Source organism: Seriola dumerili, unplaced genomic scaffold, assembly GCF_002260705.1.
Source record: "Seriola dumerili isolate Sdu_G_001 unplaced genomic scaffold, Sdu_1.0 BDQW01000331.1, whole genome shotgun sequence".
Classification (NCBI taxonomy): Eukaryota; Metazoa; Chordata; class Actinopteri; order Carangiformes; family Carangidae; genus Seriola; species Seriola dumerili.
The window spans coordinates 4,840,780-4,859,307 of NW_019174586.1; the positions used below are offsets into that span (position 1 = coordinate 4,840,780).

General features: G+C 37.8%; 2 protein-coding genes across 3 annotated transcripts; one reads left to right on the top strand and one right to left on the bottom strand.

Annotated features, from left to right (window-relative positions):
- Positions 1-4,960: 4,960 nt before the first annotated feature.
- Positions 4,961-10,567, top strand: tdo2 (tryptophan 2,3-dioxygenase). Its single transcript, XM_022759859.1, has 12 exons — positions 4,961-5,061; positions 5,231-5,336; positions 5,471-5,561; positions 5,976-6,046; positions 6,604-6,731; positions 6,850-7,036; positions 7,240-7,347; positions 7,460-7,571; positions 7,772-7,829; positions 8,381-8,460; positions 8,789-8,879; positions 9,223-10,567. The coding sequence occupies exons 1-12, from the start codon at positions 5,027-5,029 to the stop codon at positions 9,374-9,376; spliced, it is 1,221 nt and encodes a 406-aa protein (XP_022615580.1). The 5' UTR covers positions 4,961-5,026; the 3' UTR covers positions 9,377-10,567.
- A 101-nt stretch (positions 10,568-10,668) lies between these two features.
- ctso (cathepsin O) lies at positions 10,669-18,165 on the bottom strand. 2 transcript variants are annotated; one of them, XM_022759860.1, is made up of 8 exons: positions 17,924-18,165; positions 16,603-16,708; positions 16,160-16,284; positions 13,944-14,111; positions 13,454-13,575; positions 12,121-12,284; positions 10,898-10,990; positions 10,669-10,775 (listed from the first exon to the last, which is right to left on the bottom strand). In XM_022759860.1, the coding sequence occupies exons 1-8, from the start codon at positions 18,128-18,130 to the stop codon at positions 10,741-10,743; spliced, it is 1,020 nt and encodes a 339-aa protein (XP_022615581.1). In that variant the 5' UTR covers positions 18,131-18,165; the 3' UTR covers positions 10,669-10,740. The 2 variants fall into 2 exon arrangements, 1 of the variants encoding a protein (XP_022615581.1); XR_002665543.1 differs by lacking the exons at positions 10,669-10,775; positions 10,898-10,990 and adding an exon at positions 13,201-13,347 and having other exon boundaries at positions 12,210-12,284.
- Positions 18,166-18,528: the final 363 nt, after the last annotated feature.

Below are 18,528 nucleotides of genomic sequence, written 5' to 3' on the forward strand. Positions count from 1 at the left end.
AGACTCCCTCTGGGTATACCACCCCTCTTCACCACCAACTTATAACGAAATATCTTATTAAACTGAAATTACAGTGAACCCCCATTTGTTTTGATATATCCATACAAAGAGCTTCGAACCCCACCAAACCCCTGCTGGAAAATCTTCAAGTACAAACTCAGCTCTGCCAAATACGAAGCATTCAAATCTTTCATTCTCTTAAAAGTCCTTTGATGCTCCCTAGTGGTACAAAGTGCATAGTTCAGACAGTCATCCAGCTGACTGTTTATCTACATATCATGTAGCAGTACACTTGTTATAACAGCAGCCACCACTGCACTTTCATAGAGGACAGAAAAACATTGTTGCTTTGAGCTACAGCTTCAAATAATTCAGTCAAATTCTAGTGATTAATGGGCCAGATGTTCAGGAAAAAAAACCCAAAATAATCACTTTTGGATACTCCAGGTTAATTTAAAGAGACATCAAATGGAATAGATAAACCAGTAATATGAAACTGATCCACAGTGCTGCTGCAATATCACACTGTGACCACAGAAGGCACTGCCGAAGCAACAGTACGGCCTATCACGACGCAGTGCAACTAGACCTACTTCAAAGGCTTATATAAAAGAGATGGCACGACTTTGCAAGAACATCAAAGACCTAAAAGCATCATGCAATAACCACATCAGAGCGCTGGAAAAATGAACCTTGTTTCATAATTCAGTCAAGCCTCAATTAATGGACGTAACACAGAGGTAGCCATATGGAATCGCACTACCAAACATGAAATGACTTTGCAAGCTATATTTCCCATTTTGGAGTCACAATGACTTGAAGGGAAAGCTATACATCAAATATGAGGCCTGAGTTTGGCGTCATACAGCTGGGATTTATGTAGGTGGATGATTTGGACTTTTGTGCAGCACAGTGGCCTCATATCAAACTGGTTGTTACTGCAGTGAACCAACATCTTTAACTATAAATTTTGCATCCACGCAAGCTAAAATCTGTCGGATGTAGGGATTTAAGAAACAAGCTTGCACTCAAGTTTGAATTTTTTATAAAAGCTCCCCACTCAAAATCAATTAAGATCATATGATGTAAAGCTTAGAGGAAGGAAATCTGCAGTAATTTAAAGTGAAGTTGAATTTATAGTAGTAATACTGCAATTATTAATGTGATATTAGCAACGGACGATCAAGTGCATCAACCAGGCAGATTAGATAATTATGAACATAAAATAGTCAGGCCAAGCTCTAATGAGCTTCTAGTAAATAAAATAAGTGTGTAACTGATTACTTCTCCAAAAGAACCACACATTTTGAGTCTAAATTTACATTCCCCTTCACGGGATGTAAACATTAAAACACATTTGCTGCATCTTATTTTTGTAAAATTCATTTCTGTGTTGATGTCCCTCCATGACTTTTTACCACACCTACTATTTTTGCCAAGCAGCATTATTACATTTTCACAAGCACAAAAGGTGACATATTCATTATTGCTTTTTCTCACCTCTTGCTGACAACCTGTGGACTGTCTCTTCACAAACTCCAACAGGACCTGTGGATAAACAAAATAAAATCATTGTAATGGAAAGCAAAAAAAAAAAAAAAAAAAAATCATGTCTGTTCATTTGAAGTGTTTCCTTGAAAGATTTTTAAAACATATAAGTATGAATTTAATGAGGGGAGAGTTAAACCTTCTCAATCTCAAACTGTAGCAGATAGTAAAAAAAAAAATTATTTAAAAATCCCAACAATGCAGTTTCCAAAACCACGAAGCAATCTGCCCTTTACTGCATTTTGCTTCTGAACTGAATGGATTTGCATGTAATGTTTAAAAGGAAAGAAACAATGGAAAGGCCATGTTTCATTGTACTACGATTAATCAAGCAGCTGCACTCATGACCTAACTGTGTTATGAAAATCTGCCTGGTATACGGTACCAAACTGTAGATGTACTGTAAAAGAAAAAAAAAAAAACATCTTCTCTCTGCAGACACAGGTGACAAAAATAATCTGAATCAAACTGTTGGAATTTTCTCCAAGGACAATGTGTGAACCACAGGCATCTAGAAGGGCTGACAGGATTTTTCTTTCCCCTCAGATCACAGAATAATTATTTTATGTCAAGATGAAAACCTTGTATTCTGAGCTTTTATATGAGCTCCGTTTTCCTGTGGACACAAAGCAACAATCTTGTGATCTTGACATAACCTAAACTGTCATTAAGATGATCATTAGCATCAAAGAAAAAAAATCATTCCGATATGGGAATCACCTATAAGCAGCAGACATACAGCAGTTTCTACCACTTATGTTGTCACTCATTTTGATGTGAATCCTTATCACTTTATGTAGCCGCAACCAAGCAAAAATCCCTGTAGGATTGTAATATATATTAATACATGATAAAGTATCATAGTTAGTTTACTGTAACCTGTAGTGACCAAAATGCTGAGGTCATTATAGTGTTATATAATATCCCCATAATACAGATAAATAGTTAACCTGCAATATAATCACTATAGATTAAACATTAACAAAATACCTTTTGTCTGTTTGATTCCATTGTACACAACTTTTTACTGTTGTATTTTTGTACAACTAAACCCTGTTAATCCAAGACAGTGCAATTCACTAAAAATAATAAGTACACAATAATAACTGTAAAAAATATATAAAAGTCAAGATAACAGTGTACAGTGTAAATGTGGTGTGCAACCAGACATCGTAGTCATGGTCACAGAAGTCATTATATCTGACTTCTGTTGATTAAATCTGATCATTACATCAGATAAAAATCTATATTTTTACATTTAACTCTTATTAATAAAGATATAATTTTTATCTGAGCAGCTAGTGACCCAATGATCCAAAGAAGACATTAGTTCATATTATGTCAAGATCAAAATAATTATTCTAAACGGAATTATTACAGTATGCAATAATTTATAATAATTATTTCCAACAGGGTAGCTGGAACACAGAGAACAAGATCAGCAACAGGCTGATCGTTCTATTGATACAAATACATTTAGTTTATCTCTCTGTTCTAACAAATATATTGATTTTAGGAGTTAATTATTCCTGAAGCTCTCATAATGGCTTGAGAGTCACAAAAAGCCTCAAGTTAAATCTGATGCAGAGATGAAGACGGATGTAGCCACTAGCAGGGCTGACACTTGACAAACACACCTCAAACAGGAAACCGTAATTGCACGGTTCAAGGACTGGGGGCCTAGATAGAGGAAAACAGCTTAACTTTCATTGGAGGCTCCATGGCAGTGAGGCAGATACAGGCCACATCCCTGCTAATGAGTGTCTCACTCAGACCTTGGAGATCATGTGTAATGACACGTGCATCATATCAGTGAGATGGACAGGTCTGTTAAAGCTTCGAAGACTTAAACCGACAGGTCTCCAGCTCTCTCATCTAAGGTACCCCCTCTCTCTTCACTAGCATCCCATTCATCCTGGCTAAATGGGAACAAGAACAAAGCATTTTGGGGTGGTTCTTGTTCACTCCTCTGCTTTATATTGCTAGGCTTGTACCATGTCCCAATTCAGAAATAGCTGCTTGTTATCATCCCTCTGATCATCTGAGGACAGTTGCACAGGCTGTTGGGACTCTACTTGAGAAGTCTATAAAGAGTGTGGGTGAAAAACAAGGGAGCTAATGATCTTGAAGAGATTTAGAGGATTGTGGATTTTGAGGCTTACTCTGATGAAACTGGGTTAACTGTTGTTCAAAAAGAACTTGCCTGTTGTGATTGACAGTGGTTTGGTGGGAGGGACGAGCCTATCATTATTTTTCTACCGATTCGACCAATTGCGGATGAAAACAAAAAATAAACATTTCCCATGAACTGGAATGACATTTTCAGCTGCTAACATGCGTTGGCTGGTCACATTCTCCAGCTCGAGCAGTGTGTACAGTATATCTCATTTGTCCCATTCACTGGACACAACACAAACATAAGCATAGTGTACTTTTTTTTTCAGAACATATTACGTGCAGTCCACACACACTCACAATAACCTTGTGTGACTAAGGTAAATAAATTATTAACCAAATTGCAAATATTTACAGATGAGTCCAATGACCTATAGAGTGGCATCAGTAATTCCCTGAGAGCACTATGATGCAGTTTGGAAGAGGTTAATGAAGACAGACTTCAGCTTACATTTATGACTCAGTGTTTATGGTTTGCTGGTGGGTAAAGACTGTCAAATCCAAGAATTCTTGGTTAAAAATTACTTCTATGCCATCATAGTAAACATAACTCCAATTTAACTAACATTTCTTTCTCTTAGCAATTTATAATTAGCAAGTGTGTTTTTAGGATTAAACAGAAATCCACCCTTTTACCCTGGTACATGGTTGAGGTTTAGGTTGTTTTTTTTTTTCTTGGCAGAATTGAGTTTTTCATATAATTCTTCATTTAGTTAAAATTAAGTTTATTGTTTAGAAGCTTTGATGACTAAAATAAAAATGAATACATATCATGTTTGCCAGCAAGGACCCCAAACCTGTTATTTTATATACACACACACACACACACACACACACACACACACACACACACACACACATATACATACATACAGCAGAGTGTCACTGAAGATACTCTTTGACCAAGACAACAAAGTCCACAGAGAAGTTTCCTGACTTTTGTTATTTTAGCTAAAAGGTCTTGGACAATAATTACACTATAAAATCTTCTGCTGAATATATCCAGTTTCCTGTTATTTTAGTTATTATATAAGTTATATGTATTTGGTGTTTGTTGTTTTGCATTTTGTTATTTGAAAAGGATCCTGTGACTGTTCTTTTAACAGGTCAAACAAAGTCCAGAAGGTGGTCCTGGCTCAAGGTAAACATGGGGCAAATAGAGGCGGGCCGGATGGTGACCACATCCTCATGAGGGATTGGATGAGTTGAGTCTTTAAAAATCTGGATTGCGTTGAATACAATTTTAGTAAATATTGGTCACGGAAAAAGAATACATCTTTACTGCAGCTGATTTGGACAAGTCATGAGTGGATGTCCGTATTTTGAGAAGAGGCATTTGTACGTACAATTTGTTACTTCACCTAAAATAGGGCTTTCAAGGAATTTGGCTGCTTTACTTTCCATGTTTATTGAAGTTTTTCTAATTCCACTGGCTGCAACACTCTTAACAGTTTGCATTAGTTTAATCCAGGGAAAACACCAGGTCACCTCTCTCTTCACACTGCAGGTTATTCAAAAACAAGCCTCCAAATCCAGAAGACGATGAGGATGCCTCTCAGTCCGGGGTTAACAAAGCCAGTAAAGGAGGAATCATCTATGGAGACTACCTGCAGGTAGAAAACACCACCTATCATATGCATCAGTCTCTGTGCCTGGCTTTTTAAATGAAAGATAAGTATCGGAATTTGCATTTGTTTTTTAAGGTCAAGTTTTTAAGCCAAATGGCTTCTTTCTTTCCAACCCTCAGCTCGACAAAATTGTCACAGCCCAGGTGTTGCAGAGTGAAGTAAAGGGTAATAAGATCCATGATGAGCACCTCTTCATTGTCACCCATCAAGGTAAAACTAGCTTTGTAGTTTTATAAAATTGTTCCTTTAATCTTGTATTTAGTCTTTATATTTTTCTTCTATATTCATCTTTTTCTTTTAATTTGAAATGTTTGCAATTCAGTTTCAAAATTTTCATTTTTTTTTTTTTTTTTTATAAATTCAGCAATTCATTTGAAAAAAGGGAGATTGCTGCTTGAAATTCATACAAATCATTAAATAAAACAACCAATTTATAACAACCAAGCAGCAGATTTATCACTTATTTAAATATTGTATAGCTAAAAAAAAAGGACAATAACTTGTTTAAATCGGCATTTGCAATGCAGTTCAGTGTGACATGGCTCTTGTAATCCCTGACTGTTCACTTTTTTTTTTTTTATCTTGTAACATTACACTACAATGTTTTTTTGTGTTTTATTCCAGCCTATGAACTGTGGTTCAAACAGATTTTGTTTGAACTTGATTCAGTGCGAGAGATCTTCATCAGTGGACACGTAAGTCACATTTCTGAATCTGTGTGATTGTATTCACACAAAAAAATAAGAGACTGAATTAGCCTGTATCAAACATAAACAAATATTTTTATTTTATTTTATAATACATAGTCTAAGTAAGTATCCTCTCAGATATTATTCTGGAGCAGAGAGGAACATTTTGTATCACTAATTTCAAATGTTTTGTAGGTGATCTGTCAGTGTTGGAACACTGAATGCTGCTCAGAACAAGAAATCATGAAGTAGAATAACTTAACATAATCATCAGAGAGGAGAACACTGTGCTAGTCAGATCTTGCAGTACCTCTGTTGAAAAGAAAGTTATATTCAATAGGAATTATTCAGTCGTTCTGGCTTTGGAGCTCAGTCAGGAAAAAATAAGAAATGTTGTGCATCACCAAGGCTGATGTTCTAAATTGAAATTAGAGCAACGCCAAAAGTCAGAAACTCTAATTATTTCAGTAATTAGATTTTTTTTTTCCCTGTTTCAGGATATATACTTACAAGCTTTACTATGATTAGCAATTATTTCCCTACACATTTTACTTTTCCTCCAGGTCCGAGACGAACGCAATATGCTCAAAGTCAACACTCGCATCCACAGGATTGTAATGATATTCAGACTGCTGGTCGACCAGTTCGCGGTTTTGGAAACAATGACAGCCTTGGACTTTTTTGACTTTAGGTGAGCTTATAACTAACTTCTGGGCATCTCTACTTCAGCTCTAAAAAATTTATGAGATGCACTCTGTCTGTGCTGTGTGCATGTATGCTTACTTGTGTGCGTTTGTGTTTGTGTGCAGGGAATACCTGGCTCCAGCCTCAGGCTTCCAAAGCCTCCAGTTTCGGCTGCTGGAGAACAAAATTGGGGTCCCAGACAACCTGAGGGTTCCATACAACAGGCGTCATTACAGGGACAATTTCAAAGGTCATGACAGTGAGATGCTGCTCGCCACTGAACAGGAGCCCACACTCTTAAAGCTAGTCGAGGTACGTCTTACAACCGCCGACCGCCTGCGTATGGTCATCGATTTTTAGATTTAGTTCATTTAAGCAGGGATCACTTTATTGTATTGTATATCTTTGTTTTTCCAAATCTGTGTTTGCCGTTTCTCGCTGTGGATAAGCTCATCTGCTACTGAACGGGGTAGAATGTGATAAAAAAAAAAAAAACCTTGGGCTGCTCTTCTCAGGAGTGGCTGGAGAGAACTCCTGGCTTGGAGGTGGATGGATTCAATTTCTGGGAGAGGCTGGAAATCAATATATTTGATGGGTTGAATCAAGAGAAGGAGAAAATCGAGGTAAGAGATGACTACCAACTTTCAGAAGAAAAACTTTCTTTCACTTTCCCTGGAGTGCACAGATGATTGACAAGAGACTGTATTTTTATTTATGGGTTGTTGTTTTGAAAAGGAAATGACAGATTCTGAGGAGAAGGAGGAACTGATGGCTGAGCTGGTCAAACAGAGAGAGCTCTTCACTTCTCTGTTTGATGAAAAGCGTCATGACCATCTCCTTAGCAAAGGTGAGGGCTCTCTACAAACTGAAAATCTATCCAATTAATTGTATCATCCCTTGTGTGTCAGGGGCTCACATATTTGTTTTTGGTCTAGATTTGACAGCAGTGTGTCTGCTATGTATTACTTTATGAACTTTCACGCACAAAACTACATGAATGAAGACAATTTTACTTTAAGTAATATATTTTTTCATTTTTCTAACAAGGTGAGAGGCGGCTCTCTTACAAGGCTCTACAAGGTGCCCTGATGATCTACTTCTACAGGTTTGTGGTTTTTACAGCGTTTCCTTCCCTTTTGTGGTCTGATGAAACTCTGCTGACACAGTGTATCTGTGTTATGCGTGCTTCGGATTCATAACGTTATAATAAAGATTAATAAAATTACTTCTCTGTGACAGTTCAGGTTTTAACATCTTGCTTAAGAGCACCTCAGATTCCTGAGGCAGGGGTACTAAAATTACCATGTCACATCCCGGTTTTTAAAACTCTGTCAGCCATCCAGGTCATGTGATATCCAGCAGCTATAAACACTAGCAGTTGGACTCTCTGTGCTGTTTCATCACTCATTAGAGTGTCTTTGTCAGTTTTAGCACAAGGTGTGGTAACCAGCTTTTTAAAAACCTTTGTGGTAAGGATGTAACGTCACGACACTCATTAAGGCTCCGTGAGAGTCATATAACAGTCACCGAAAGGCGATAATTAATGTGAAACTCCTGGGTTCAAGATGTTAATGAAATTATGGGTATTAAATAAGTGATAGTCGCTCTTGTTTTACAACTGCTATCAGCACCACTCAGTCTTCTCTTACCTTTCAGGGAGGAGCCGAGGTTCCAGGTTCCTTTCCAGCTGCTCACATCCCTCATGGACATTGACACTCTGATGACAAAATGGAGATGTAAGTACTATAGCACCTCTGTCTGCTGTGATTCAGAACAGAAAAATGCAAAAAGAAAAAATTTCGACAGAAAACTGGTGCTTTAATATTTTGCCCAAAAGCAGGGTTGACTAAGTTTACAGAGCTAAAGTTAGTTCACAACCTCAGAGGCAGAAGAATTGGATAACATCCTGCACGCCTGCTGATCAACCCAACAACCTATTCCCAAGAAATACATTTTTAACTGTCTATGCCTCTCTTATGTCCAGACAATTTACAGCTCAAATGAAACATGCAGAGAACAAAACATCGCTCATGTCACGCTGAATATTTCTGTCTTTTGTTTTAGACAATCACGTATGCATGGTGCATCGTATGATTGGCAGCAAAGCCGGCACAGGGGGCTCATCTGGCTACCACTACCTGAGATCGACTGTCAGGTATTGTGTGCTATAAACTTTAACCAACTGATTAAACACTTTACACTTCAAGTATCTTAAACACTTCAGAGTTAATTTAGGTAAGGACAGGATACTGCTGCTCTGTGCTTATCTAAATTACCTGCCATGTGGTCACTTCATCCACACATGCACAAACTGTATTTAAAGTTCATTTCGAGGAAGTTACAACACCAGTTCTTGATTCAGTACTCATTCAATTTTAGCAGCAGTTTAAGTTAGCTTTTGTCCTTCAGAGTACAATTTGTGGCAGATGCGTAATTATATTGTACATGTATTGAGTACATGAGTAAAATTTTAAATACATTCTGCTCTTTCCATTTAGTGACCGCTACAAAGTGTTTGTGGATCTGTTCAACCTGGCCACATTCCTGGTGCCTCGCCACTGGGTGCCCAAGCTGAATCCCAATGTTCATACCTTTCTCTACATGGCCGAGTGCTGCGACAGCTCCTACTGCAGCAGTGAAGACTCAGACTAGAGGGCACCTCACTCGTCCGTCCCGGCTTCCTTTTTTTCACCATAGCAGACCTCACAACAGTGGATCATTTGCACAGCTGAAAGGTTTTAGTGGCAGATGTGAATAGGTGGCCATCAAAACATGCAAAGAAACACATTGTTTCAGTATAGTGAGCCAAGATATAACATCAGGTTGGTGTACCTGAGAAAGTCCATACATTCAGAAATGATATTTTTCTCAAGAAATCAATACGTCCTGTTTTAACACAAAATACCTAAATACTACATAGGATTATGAAGGACACTGAGCATCTTGAATCTTAATTTGATGGTTTTTTTTCTCTCTGGCATGTAAATACAGAAAAATAACAAGTGTACAGAATTACAAAATTTGTAAAAGGTAAAAACTCTTGTTTTCCATTGCACATCAAATATCCTAAAATTATGTTGGAAAAAGAACAAAAGAGCAAATTGCTAGTTCATTATTTACATCAGGCCACAGAACCTGTCGCACAGCGTCTGACCCTGAATCAATCAAATGTCCATTTTAACTATTTTACTCTAATCTCTGATCCTGACTGCTCACAAAGTATAGCAGATGGCTCCTTGATAAGATTTGCTTAGATGTTTTCTCAATAAAATGATGCTAATTCACAGTAACTGACCTGAAAGCAAATGGATCGGTGAGAGCAGTGATCAAACTGGTGGTGATGAGGAGTTTTTACAAATGCATCATCTGTCATGCCAGCATGGGGAAGGTGTCAGAGATGGAGCTGTTTCAGACTAATAAGATATCGTATAGGTGCAAACCTCTGTGTAAATAAATCAATGTCAGCATCTATCATAAAACAATTTGTACAACGTAAATGTTAAACTATAACCACAAAATTTGTACATAATGTTAATAATGTAGCTGTTATAGAAGTGTTTTGTATAGTATTCTATATGGTTAAATTAATTTTGTTATGTATTTATGCAGTGATTAATGTGATCTCTGTATAGATAAACTTGAGTTATATTACCCATGACATGTATCTACCTTATGTATTTAATAAGATACATATTTTGTACAGTGCATCTATTCTTATTAGTTTTACAGTGGTGTGTGTTAATCACTCAGTTATTATCCAACATTTATCAACATATGAAGTGATTTATTTTGTTTTGGTGATGCAAGATGGTGACACTTCAATAAAAGCATTTTTTAAAGTGACACTTGAAGGCAAACAGATGACTGATTTCAATTTTGGCAGCCAGGAACACACACACGGTTGCTCTCACACACGGTCGCTCTCTCTCTCACACACACACACACACACACACACACACACACACACACACACACACAAACACACAGTGAGACAGACAAAAATATACACAGTGTTTTTAAAGGAAAACTGCTGCCACAGAATCTGCAATACCTGGGAAGACAAAAAAGAAAGCCGCATTAATGCCTGAGGGGATGGTGGGCACAGCTACATACAGACAACAGACTAAAAGGAGATATAAGCAGAAAATGAAAAGAGGCAGAGATCATACTTACCACAAACGTTGTCACCAATTTTTATATAAACATAACCCTCGTTCCCCCATGTCGTTCCCCAGGAGTTCTGCACAATCCAGTATGGAATGTCCCCTAAGACAGACAACATGCATTTCAGGATTGAATTATTTACAGGGTAAAGGAGCACTAGGTGTGTGTGACTATGTGTGTGTTTGTTTGTCTGAACTTGTGTGTGCACTGCAGCTGCAACCACTTTAAACTGTTACATAATCACTGACATCCTTGTTTAATACCCACAAAACGCAAGCGTGTGTGAAATAATTAATGATAAAAAATATATAAACCCTGCTGTGTGTCATGGCTGATGGTTGAGAACACATACTGATGATAAAACTACTGTTTAACTTTGCATGTTTAAAACCTTTCAACCTCTCACAGTGATTTTGTATTTTAAACGTGGGAAACAAAGCTTTAAGAGGTAACCGTCCAAGTAATCAGAACTTCTATACTTAGAAATCTTGTGACATGACGTCAAGAAGAACACACACAAGTCTTATGTTTACCAACCCAGCACATTTCCAATCATTGTGTACTAAAGAGGAACAACAGGACAGGAAAAAGGCCAAAGGTGAAGTGAAGTCTACACACTGTAAACCCTGCAAAAATTGTTTTCATAATAATCAAGATTCATCCTCTGATTTCAATTCTTGTCTTTCTTAATACTACAGAAATATGTTGCGTGAGATATTAACACGTAGCTCTTTCAACGATTTTCTAGAAGTGAGGGCCGACATCTTCTGACACGACTTAATAAGGCACATTACTACAACATCAAGTATATTACAGAATGAAGGCATGTTAATTTTCACTGGAAACATGAAACTATCTCTCACCTCGCTCGCAGACTTTTCATCTCATATATGAAAATTATAAAATGAGGACTCAAGCATTAGCTAAAAGGCTTGATAAAATATCTTGCTCTCTCTATTTTCTTTTGTTTTAGCTCTTAATTGGGGGGGGGGGGGGGTGTGTGTGTGTGTGACACTGTTACTGAAGCAATTTGTGATTAAAGCTGATTAAGACTGGCATATTTTTACCTAAAACCCTTGCCTAGTGCATTTGCTTTAAATTACTTAACAGGCCCTGGGGTTTTCAAAACTTTCTTGACCTAAAAAGGTAACTACTAGCGCAAGTAAAATATAAAATCTCCTTTTTCTTGAATTACGATTCTGTTTCATGATCAGTGCGGTGGCAGTGTGTACCAGTAGTGTCGTATCCAACAAGCAGAACAGCGTGATTAGACCATTGGCTGGAACAGTGGTGCTGGATAATTCCTCCCAGGTAGTCCTGCCAGCTGACAGCATCCACGACTACAGCCAAAGGACCTCGCTCCACCAGCTGACCCATCATTGCCTCCTCTTGACCACTGAATAACAGATAAATAACACTGTACTTTTTGGTGGCATGTGTGGCCTTGGGATTACACATCTTTTTTGAGGAATTATCATGTAAACTATAGTGTAAAGTAAGGGGTTGGGGGGGAATATGATGAATTTCCCCTCCGCTTCCTCTCATTCATCCAATCGGTGCACCAGTTTCTGAACAAGTATTGCACATTTTCTCATTCATAAAATTGCCTTTTTTCTCATTCCCTATGACATATGCAGGCGTCCTGTGTCACCACATCTTGTCCTTCCCACCAGACAATTCCCACTGAGGATAGCTGTGATGCCTTGCTCTGCCAGGCTTATGACATATGGGGCACGGAGGCGTCGTGGAGTCGCAAGTCTGTGCTAAAACTATATTGAATAAAGCCATTCTGCATCCCATTCAGCTTCAGGTGGGGTGTTGTCTTGTTGAAACTTTATGATCATGTTTTTCTTTTGCCATGCAGTAGTAAAGATCTGGCTTATGAGCCCCTCTACTAGTACTACTATTACAATCCCCTCTACTCCATGACCCAGCACTCTGACCTTTGTGAAGACAGTGGCAGGTCAAAGGGATGGTGAGTCTTTTAGTAGAAGTATGACATTGACATTTACTCTGCTTTACAGTTTATTCCTGTTTAAAAATCATTCTAAAAATATGATCATATTAACAATTGTATAAATAAAAAGCTACATCTGATATATGTTGTATGGAAGGAAAGGAACTATACAAAAACTCTGAACTGTACTCTATCAAAATCAAAACTCATCAACTCTAACAGAGGACCCTGATGATAGCAATACAGCAATACTGTGCTAATAAAAAAAAAAAAAAAAGTATGAGTCACGTATGAGTATGAGTGTGAGTCACAGTCCTGTTCAATATTAAATAAAGAGGATCTGAATTCACTTTACCTCAAGATAACCTTTGGGCCAAAATAACTGGCCCAGAGTCAAGAACCTCTGAGCTAATGAGCAATCCATGTCTGTGTTGACACAGTAAACACTGTGGTCTGTCGTTGCGCAGGACCAATCCCCTTCCCCTCTGCTCTGTCCTTGGTACTTTATGAAAAACACATTAAAATTACATGTGATTTTACTAAGATATAGCGTTGTTAATTTTTAGCCTTTATTGCTCATAGACAACCTGCAAAAATGTGTCTTTTACCCAAAGTCATTTGCAGTAAAGTTCTTCACAGCAACGCCGTCATGTGACTGGGAGAAAAAATGGCAGATTCCCGTCCTGGCCTTGTAGGTATACTCGGACTGAGGCACCAATTTCACTCTGGTCTAGAAAGAAAATAGTTCATCTCAGCGAGTGTGTCGTCTGAATACAAAATCAAGCTATCCATTCATCTTGTTTATGAAAGATTCTGGTGCAGGAACTGTAGAGAACAACAATCTTATTCTGCTTTCTCCCACTACATTTCTCTCTGATTAAAATACATAACAAAATCTTTTTTTTAAAACACAACATTTAAAACATCAACACAGGTCTCCTCTTTCATAAACAGCCACTTAAGAGACAGAAATATTCAGTACATTTCTTGTGCCTGTGAAGTAGTGGAAGTTAAGGTTTATTCTACCTTTGCATTTTGTCTGTTAAAAGACCTGAAAATATGTTAAAGACCTTATATTATGTAAAAGTATTACCATACCTGTTTTAACCAATTCAGAGCAGAGGATGGGGAGCCGCCGTTGCAACCTCCATTTTTAAAAGAGCAGTCCAGAACCTGCTGCACACTGAGCTGCTCCAGCTGCGAGCCTCCTATAGCGTGGACGGACTGCATGGCACCAACCGCACTAAATGCCCAACAACTCCCACACTGCAAAGGTAACATTATAATAATGAGAAAAACAAAACAACAAAGAAAGGTTGAACAATTATTTTATTTAAACTAAGAACACCACCACATCCTACAGTCCCCAAAAGAGAAAATCATTGTTTTGCTTATGCCTATCTCAATGTTTTGCTCGAGGAAAGTTCAGCAAGGTAAATATTTATTTTCCATTGAATGATGGTCTCTGCTCCCCTATAACCCTGCTGGCCCAATCATTTCTGTAATTCGTATTTGGATTTGGATGGTGGCTAAAGCAGCAACTAACCTTCAAAGATTTGTTCCAAATCACAATACGTTTGAATGTGATGGTTCTTAAAATTAATACCTGAATTTTTAAAGACCTTTGATCAGGAATCTACAGTGAGTGTGGATGTTGTACATGGTGATGGGATGAGATGATCTGGCCAGTCTGAGTGAACTGTGACTAATTGTTTTCTGCTGCCATCTACTGACAGAAACACCTCAGGTATACTGTGTCTAGAGCAAAATCTTCATTTCTGCTTCAGTTAATGTTCTTAAGTTTTAAGGCTGTGGATCATTTGAGCTATTTTGATAGCAAAAGTTGCCCTTACACTTCATATCCAATATACATGTTATTGCTTTCCTGAAACTGAGACAACATACAGTGCAATTTCCCTGTGCAACATTTACAGCATCAGATTATGTTCAGTTCACTTGCTCAGCATAAATTCCCATAAATGTGATGAAAGCCTGAGCCCTCCATGTAAAAATCCAATATTTTGTTGCTCAATATGGTTCCATGGCTTAAAATCAATACCGAAACCAAAATCAGTCATTATTACTTGGACTGGTGATAAGTATGTGCTGAGTATACAAAATATTAGGACCATCTGCTCTCTCCTTGAAAGCGCTGAAATGCACTTGAGTCATAAAAGTGGAATCAAGGGAAGAGAAAACTGGATCAAGCTGAATTTATGAGATGTGAGGGGCTTAATATTTTGTGTCTTTGTGCGTGGTACTGCATTTTATTTTCTGACTTTCCATATCGCTGTCTGATGTGGAAACTTAGCCCAGGCAGGTTCACAGACAAAGCCAGAGAAAAAGGGCAAATCTGGGCAGGAAAACTGCAGCAGAGCAAAGTGGTAGGTGAGTGTGGTCATGTGTAGACACCACTCCCTGGAGTGGTAAACCTTACCTGAATTCAAGAGAGTAAAATATATGTTATCGCCTTGGCTTTTTCCTGTACGGGCTATGTCTCTCCCTGAGGACAACAGTTTTACAGTATAAATATCATCCCCGATGGCAAATTAAATGACTGAAGAGGTAAAGGACAAAAAGAGCGCAGAGTGAACCTGTGAGGACAAGCAACAGCTCCATCTCACCAACCCTCTCCCTGTTTGTGTCCCCAGGTCCAGTCTGTTCTCTGAGCAAATTTAATGACTTAGTTTGTCATTTTCACCTTCTTTTCCTTTACTATTACCAAAGTCGCTCTTCACTCAAAAATGAATTTTGCTTTCTGTTACTTCATGTTTGACCTTCATCTTCTGAAGGGGGACGGTTCCTTTGTGCTTGAGTTATGCACATCCAATCATGACTTTTTTGTGATATCACAAAAGGTTTGGAAGGTTTTTCAGTCAAGTAGGAGACATCATGTGTCCACTAGTGAAACATTTAAATTGAACAATTCAAAGAGGGAGAAGGAATACATGATTTTCATCATTTTTAACTCAGTAATTGAACTGTTTTTTATGGGAAAAACATATCAGGCAAATCATAAACTTTGTATTGGTGAAAACTAAAAAAGCAAGGGATACACTTGTCAAGAACATCATTGTTTTGGCTGTATAATTGTGCCTGTTATGGGTGCCCTTACACACATTTGGATTCCCTATTGCCCACCTGTTTGTTATGACATCATCTGTTTGTTTTTTCATTAATGATCAAATGTTTTGATGAAAAAAAAACAAAAAAACAGACATTAATTTAATAAGTTTTAACCCAACTGTGTCTCTGTACCTGCAGTAAATCCCTGTCTATACACTATATCTATCATCTCTCTGTGTAAAACGTACTGCTTGTTGGTTCTGGACTGGTGCCACCACCGCTTTGTCCCTCCAGTCAAATTTGGCTGGGAGCCCCTCCGTCTTCAGTCCAGAGAAGAGGGGAGCTCTGTCAGCGCTTGCTCGCAGGTAGAGATCTGTGGATAACAGATACAGTTCAAAGTCACTCCTGGACACAAACACGCATGTAAACAATGACTGTGCAGATTCAGCACAGTCATCCAGGGGGTAGCATGCTCAGTTACATTTGAACCAATCAACTGAACCTATATAAATATGTGAATCTATTTCATCTGATGAACTACCTTGAGTTGTGAAGAAATGATTTGGACACACAGAGAAGCATTTTCAGCTTTTTTACACCTGTTCAGTACATTCAATAAACAAAGATACAGTCCATGCACCTAATCTCATCCTGCAAACTTAAAAATATGTGACAAAAAAATACAGTCTACCTCTGAATTCCTTCTGTGAGAGGTCAGAGAACTGGTTGATGCCATACTTGGCAGCCCGTGGTGCGGTGGAAAATGAGTTCAGGAATTCGTGTCGCTTCGTAGCGTCCTGCAAAAACACAATCGACATATTAAAGTGTGGTAATTTATTGCATAAAATAATGATAATGAGAAGAAAAAAAAAGCGAAGAGCAAAAATCGGAGGGCTACAGATGATTTTTCTTCTTCTTTTTGTTACATAACACAGCATGAGTGAGTCTGAATTACAACAAATTAGTTATCTGCATTGTAATATTTGATCACTAACCAGTGTTGGGAAAGAAAAATGTGGAAAGAGTACATTTACTCAAGTAGTGTATTTGAATATTTCAAATGGCCACTGAACAGTGGCCACAAGTGAAAATTATGAAATAATGGTAAATCCTGAACCCTGTGACAGCACCACCTTTCAAAGTCTCATTTTAAGTATCTTGCTCATAGTAATTCTGGACAACTAGAGTAATTTGTAAATGCAGAACTTGAAAGAGGTATTCAGATATATTTACTAAAAATTCCAATTTCTGTGTGACTGATAAATTACTATATTTTTTCTGCTAGTTAGAGCTAGTTTTAAGCACTTTATATGTAGTTATTTTTATCCAGTGTTTCCCAACCTAGTGTTCAGTTCCTTCCAAAGTGCCACAAAATAAATCTGCAGACTTCTGAGATTATGTATTTTCAAAATAAATACTAATAATTATAAAAAAGTTCTGATTCACACATTTAGACCTTTAAGTTCTAGTTGTTCTTGAGAGTTTTACCTTTTTGAACCCCAAGCAGTTATTGAAATGAACTGAAAAAACATTTTGGGGAATTTAAAGTTTAGGGGAAATGTCTCTTTAGTGAAGCCGTTTACAAATCATGGTCTTAAATTACCAGTTTTGTCACCACTGATTTAATACTTGAAATGTGTTGTAATGTGTGTGGAAAAAATCTGAAATCTGAATGAAAGTAGCATGACATGGAAATGCTCATGTAAAGTACAAACACTGCAAAATTGTATACAAGTAGGCCTAGAGTACTTAGGTAAATGCACTCATTTACTTTCCACCACTGAAAACTTGGTCACACTATGGTATTAGGATTTTGACTCTATCGTCATTTATTAAAATTAATTCTATAATAATGTACGATTCATGCAGAATTAGTCAACATTTCAAATACATTTCCTTCATCTACTTGAGTGGGCGTGATCTGTAGTGACGTTTGTTTTTAGTGAGTTGAGGAGTGTAAACACAGCTTTTCCACACGTCTCTGTCTCCCTTTCTCTTACCGCAGCCCTTACCTGAAAATAGAGATGACGACGCTTAAATTCCTCGCTGCTGACTTCATACCGGCGGCGAAACTGTTCTCTGAACGAGACGAAATCAACTGCAGAGCCATTCAACTTACTCCGAGTCTCAACCGAGTTGACATGTTGACAACGCAGAGGAGGAGAGACGAGTGTGCAAACGGTGATTATAACAAGTACAAACACCTGGCGACCCCTCATTTGACGAAGAAATCTCGCTTACAAACGCACACTGATAAAAAAAAAAAAAAAAAAAAAAAAACAGGGAAGTACGAGTGTTTATATGTTCGCGGAAAAGGTGCGGGTTAAATTTTGGCACATGCGCAGTGATCAAGAGGCTTCTTTGAAAACGGAAAGTAAAACGCATCATTCACAGGAGGGAGAGCATTTCAAATACTTCTATAAGTTTCCCATTGGCTTTAAATATGGATGCTTCGCACACTTTTTCAGAATAACCCTGATTATTAAACTGTTAGAATAAACTGCATTTTATTAGAACTGTAAAGTTGTGAAATATAAGTTCATTGCACAACAGCAACACAACTTGTCAGTGACAACTGTAAGGTTTTTGGTGAAGTATGGGCTCAGAATAGCCTCAT

Coding starts and splice junctions, on each gene's coding strand:
- tdo2 (XM_022759859.1), top strand. CDS start 5,027: ATGAGTGGATGTCCGTATTTTGAGAAGAGGCATTT. Junction 5,562..5,975: donor CTTCATTGTCACCCATCAAG/GTAAAACTAGCT, acceptor GTTTTATTCCAG/CCTATGAACTGTGGTTCAAA. Junction 7,348..7,459: donor AAGAGAAGGAGAAAATCGAG/GTAAGAGATGAC, acceptor TGTTTTGAAAAG/GAAATGACAGATTCTGAGGA.
- ctso (XM_022759860.1), bottom strand. CDS start 18,130: ATGAGGGGTCGCCAGGTGTTTGTACTTGTTATAATCACCGTTTGCACA. Junction 16,709..17,923: donor GTCGTCATCTCTATTTTCAG/GTAAGGGCTGCG, acceptor GTGTTTTTGCAG/GACGCTACGAAGCGACACGA. Junction 10,991..12,120: donor TGTTGGATACGACACTACTG/GTACACACTGCC, acceptor TGTCTGTCTTAG/GGGACATTCCATACTGGATT.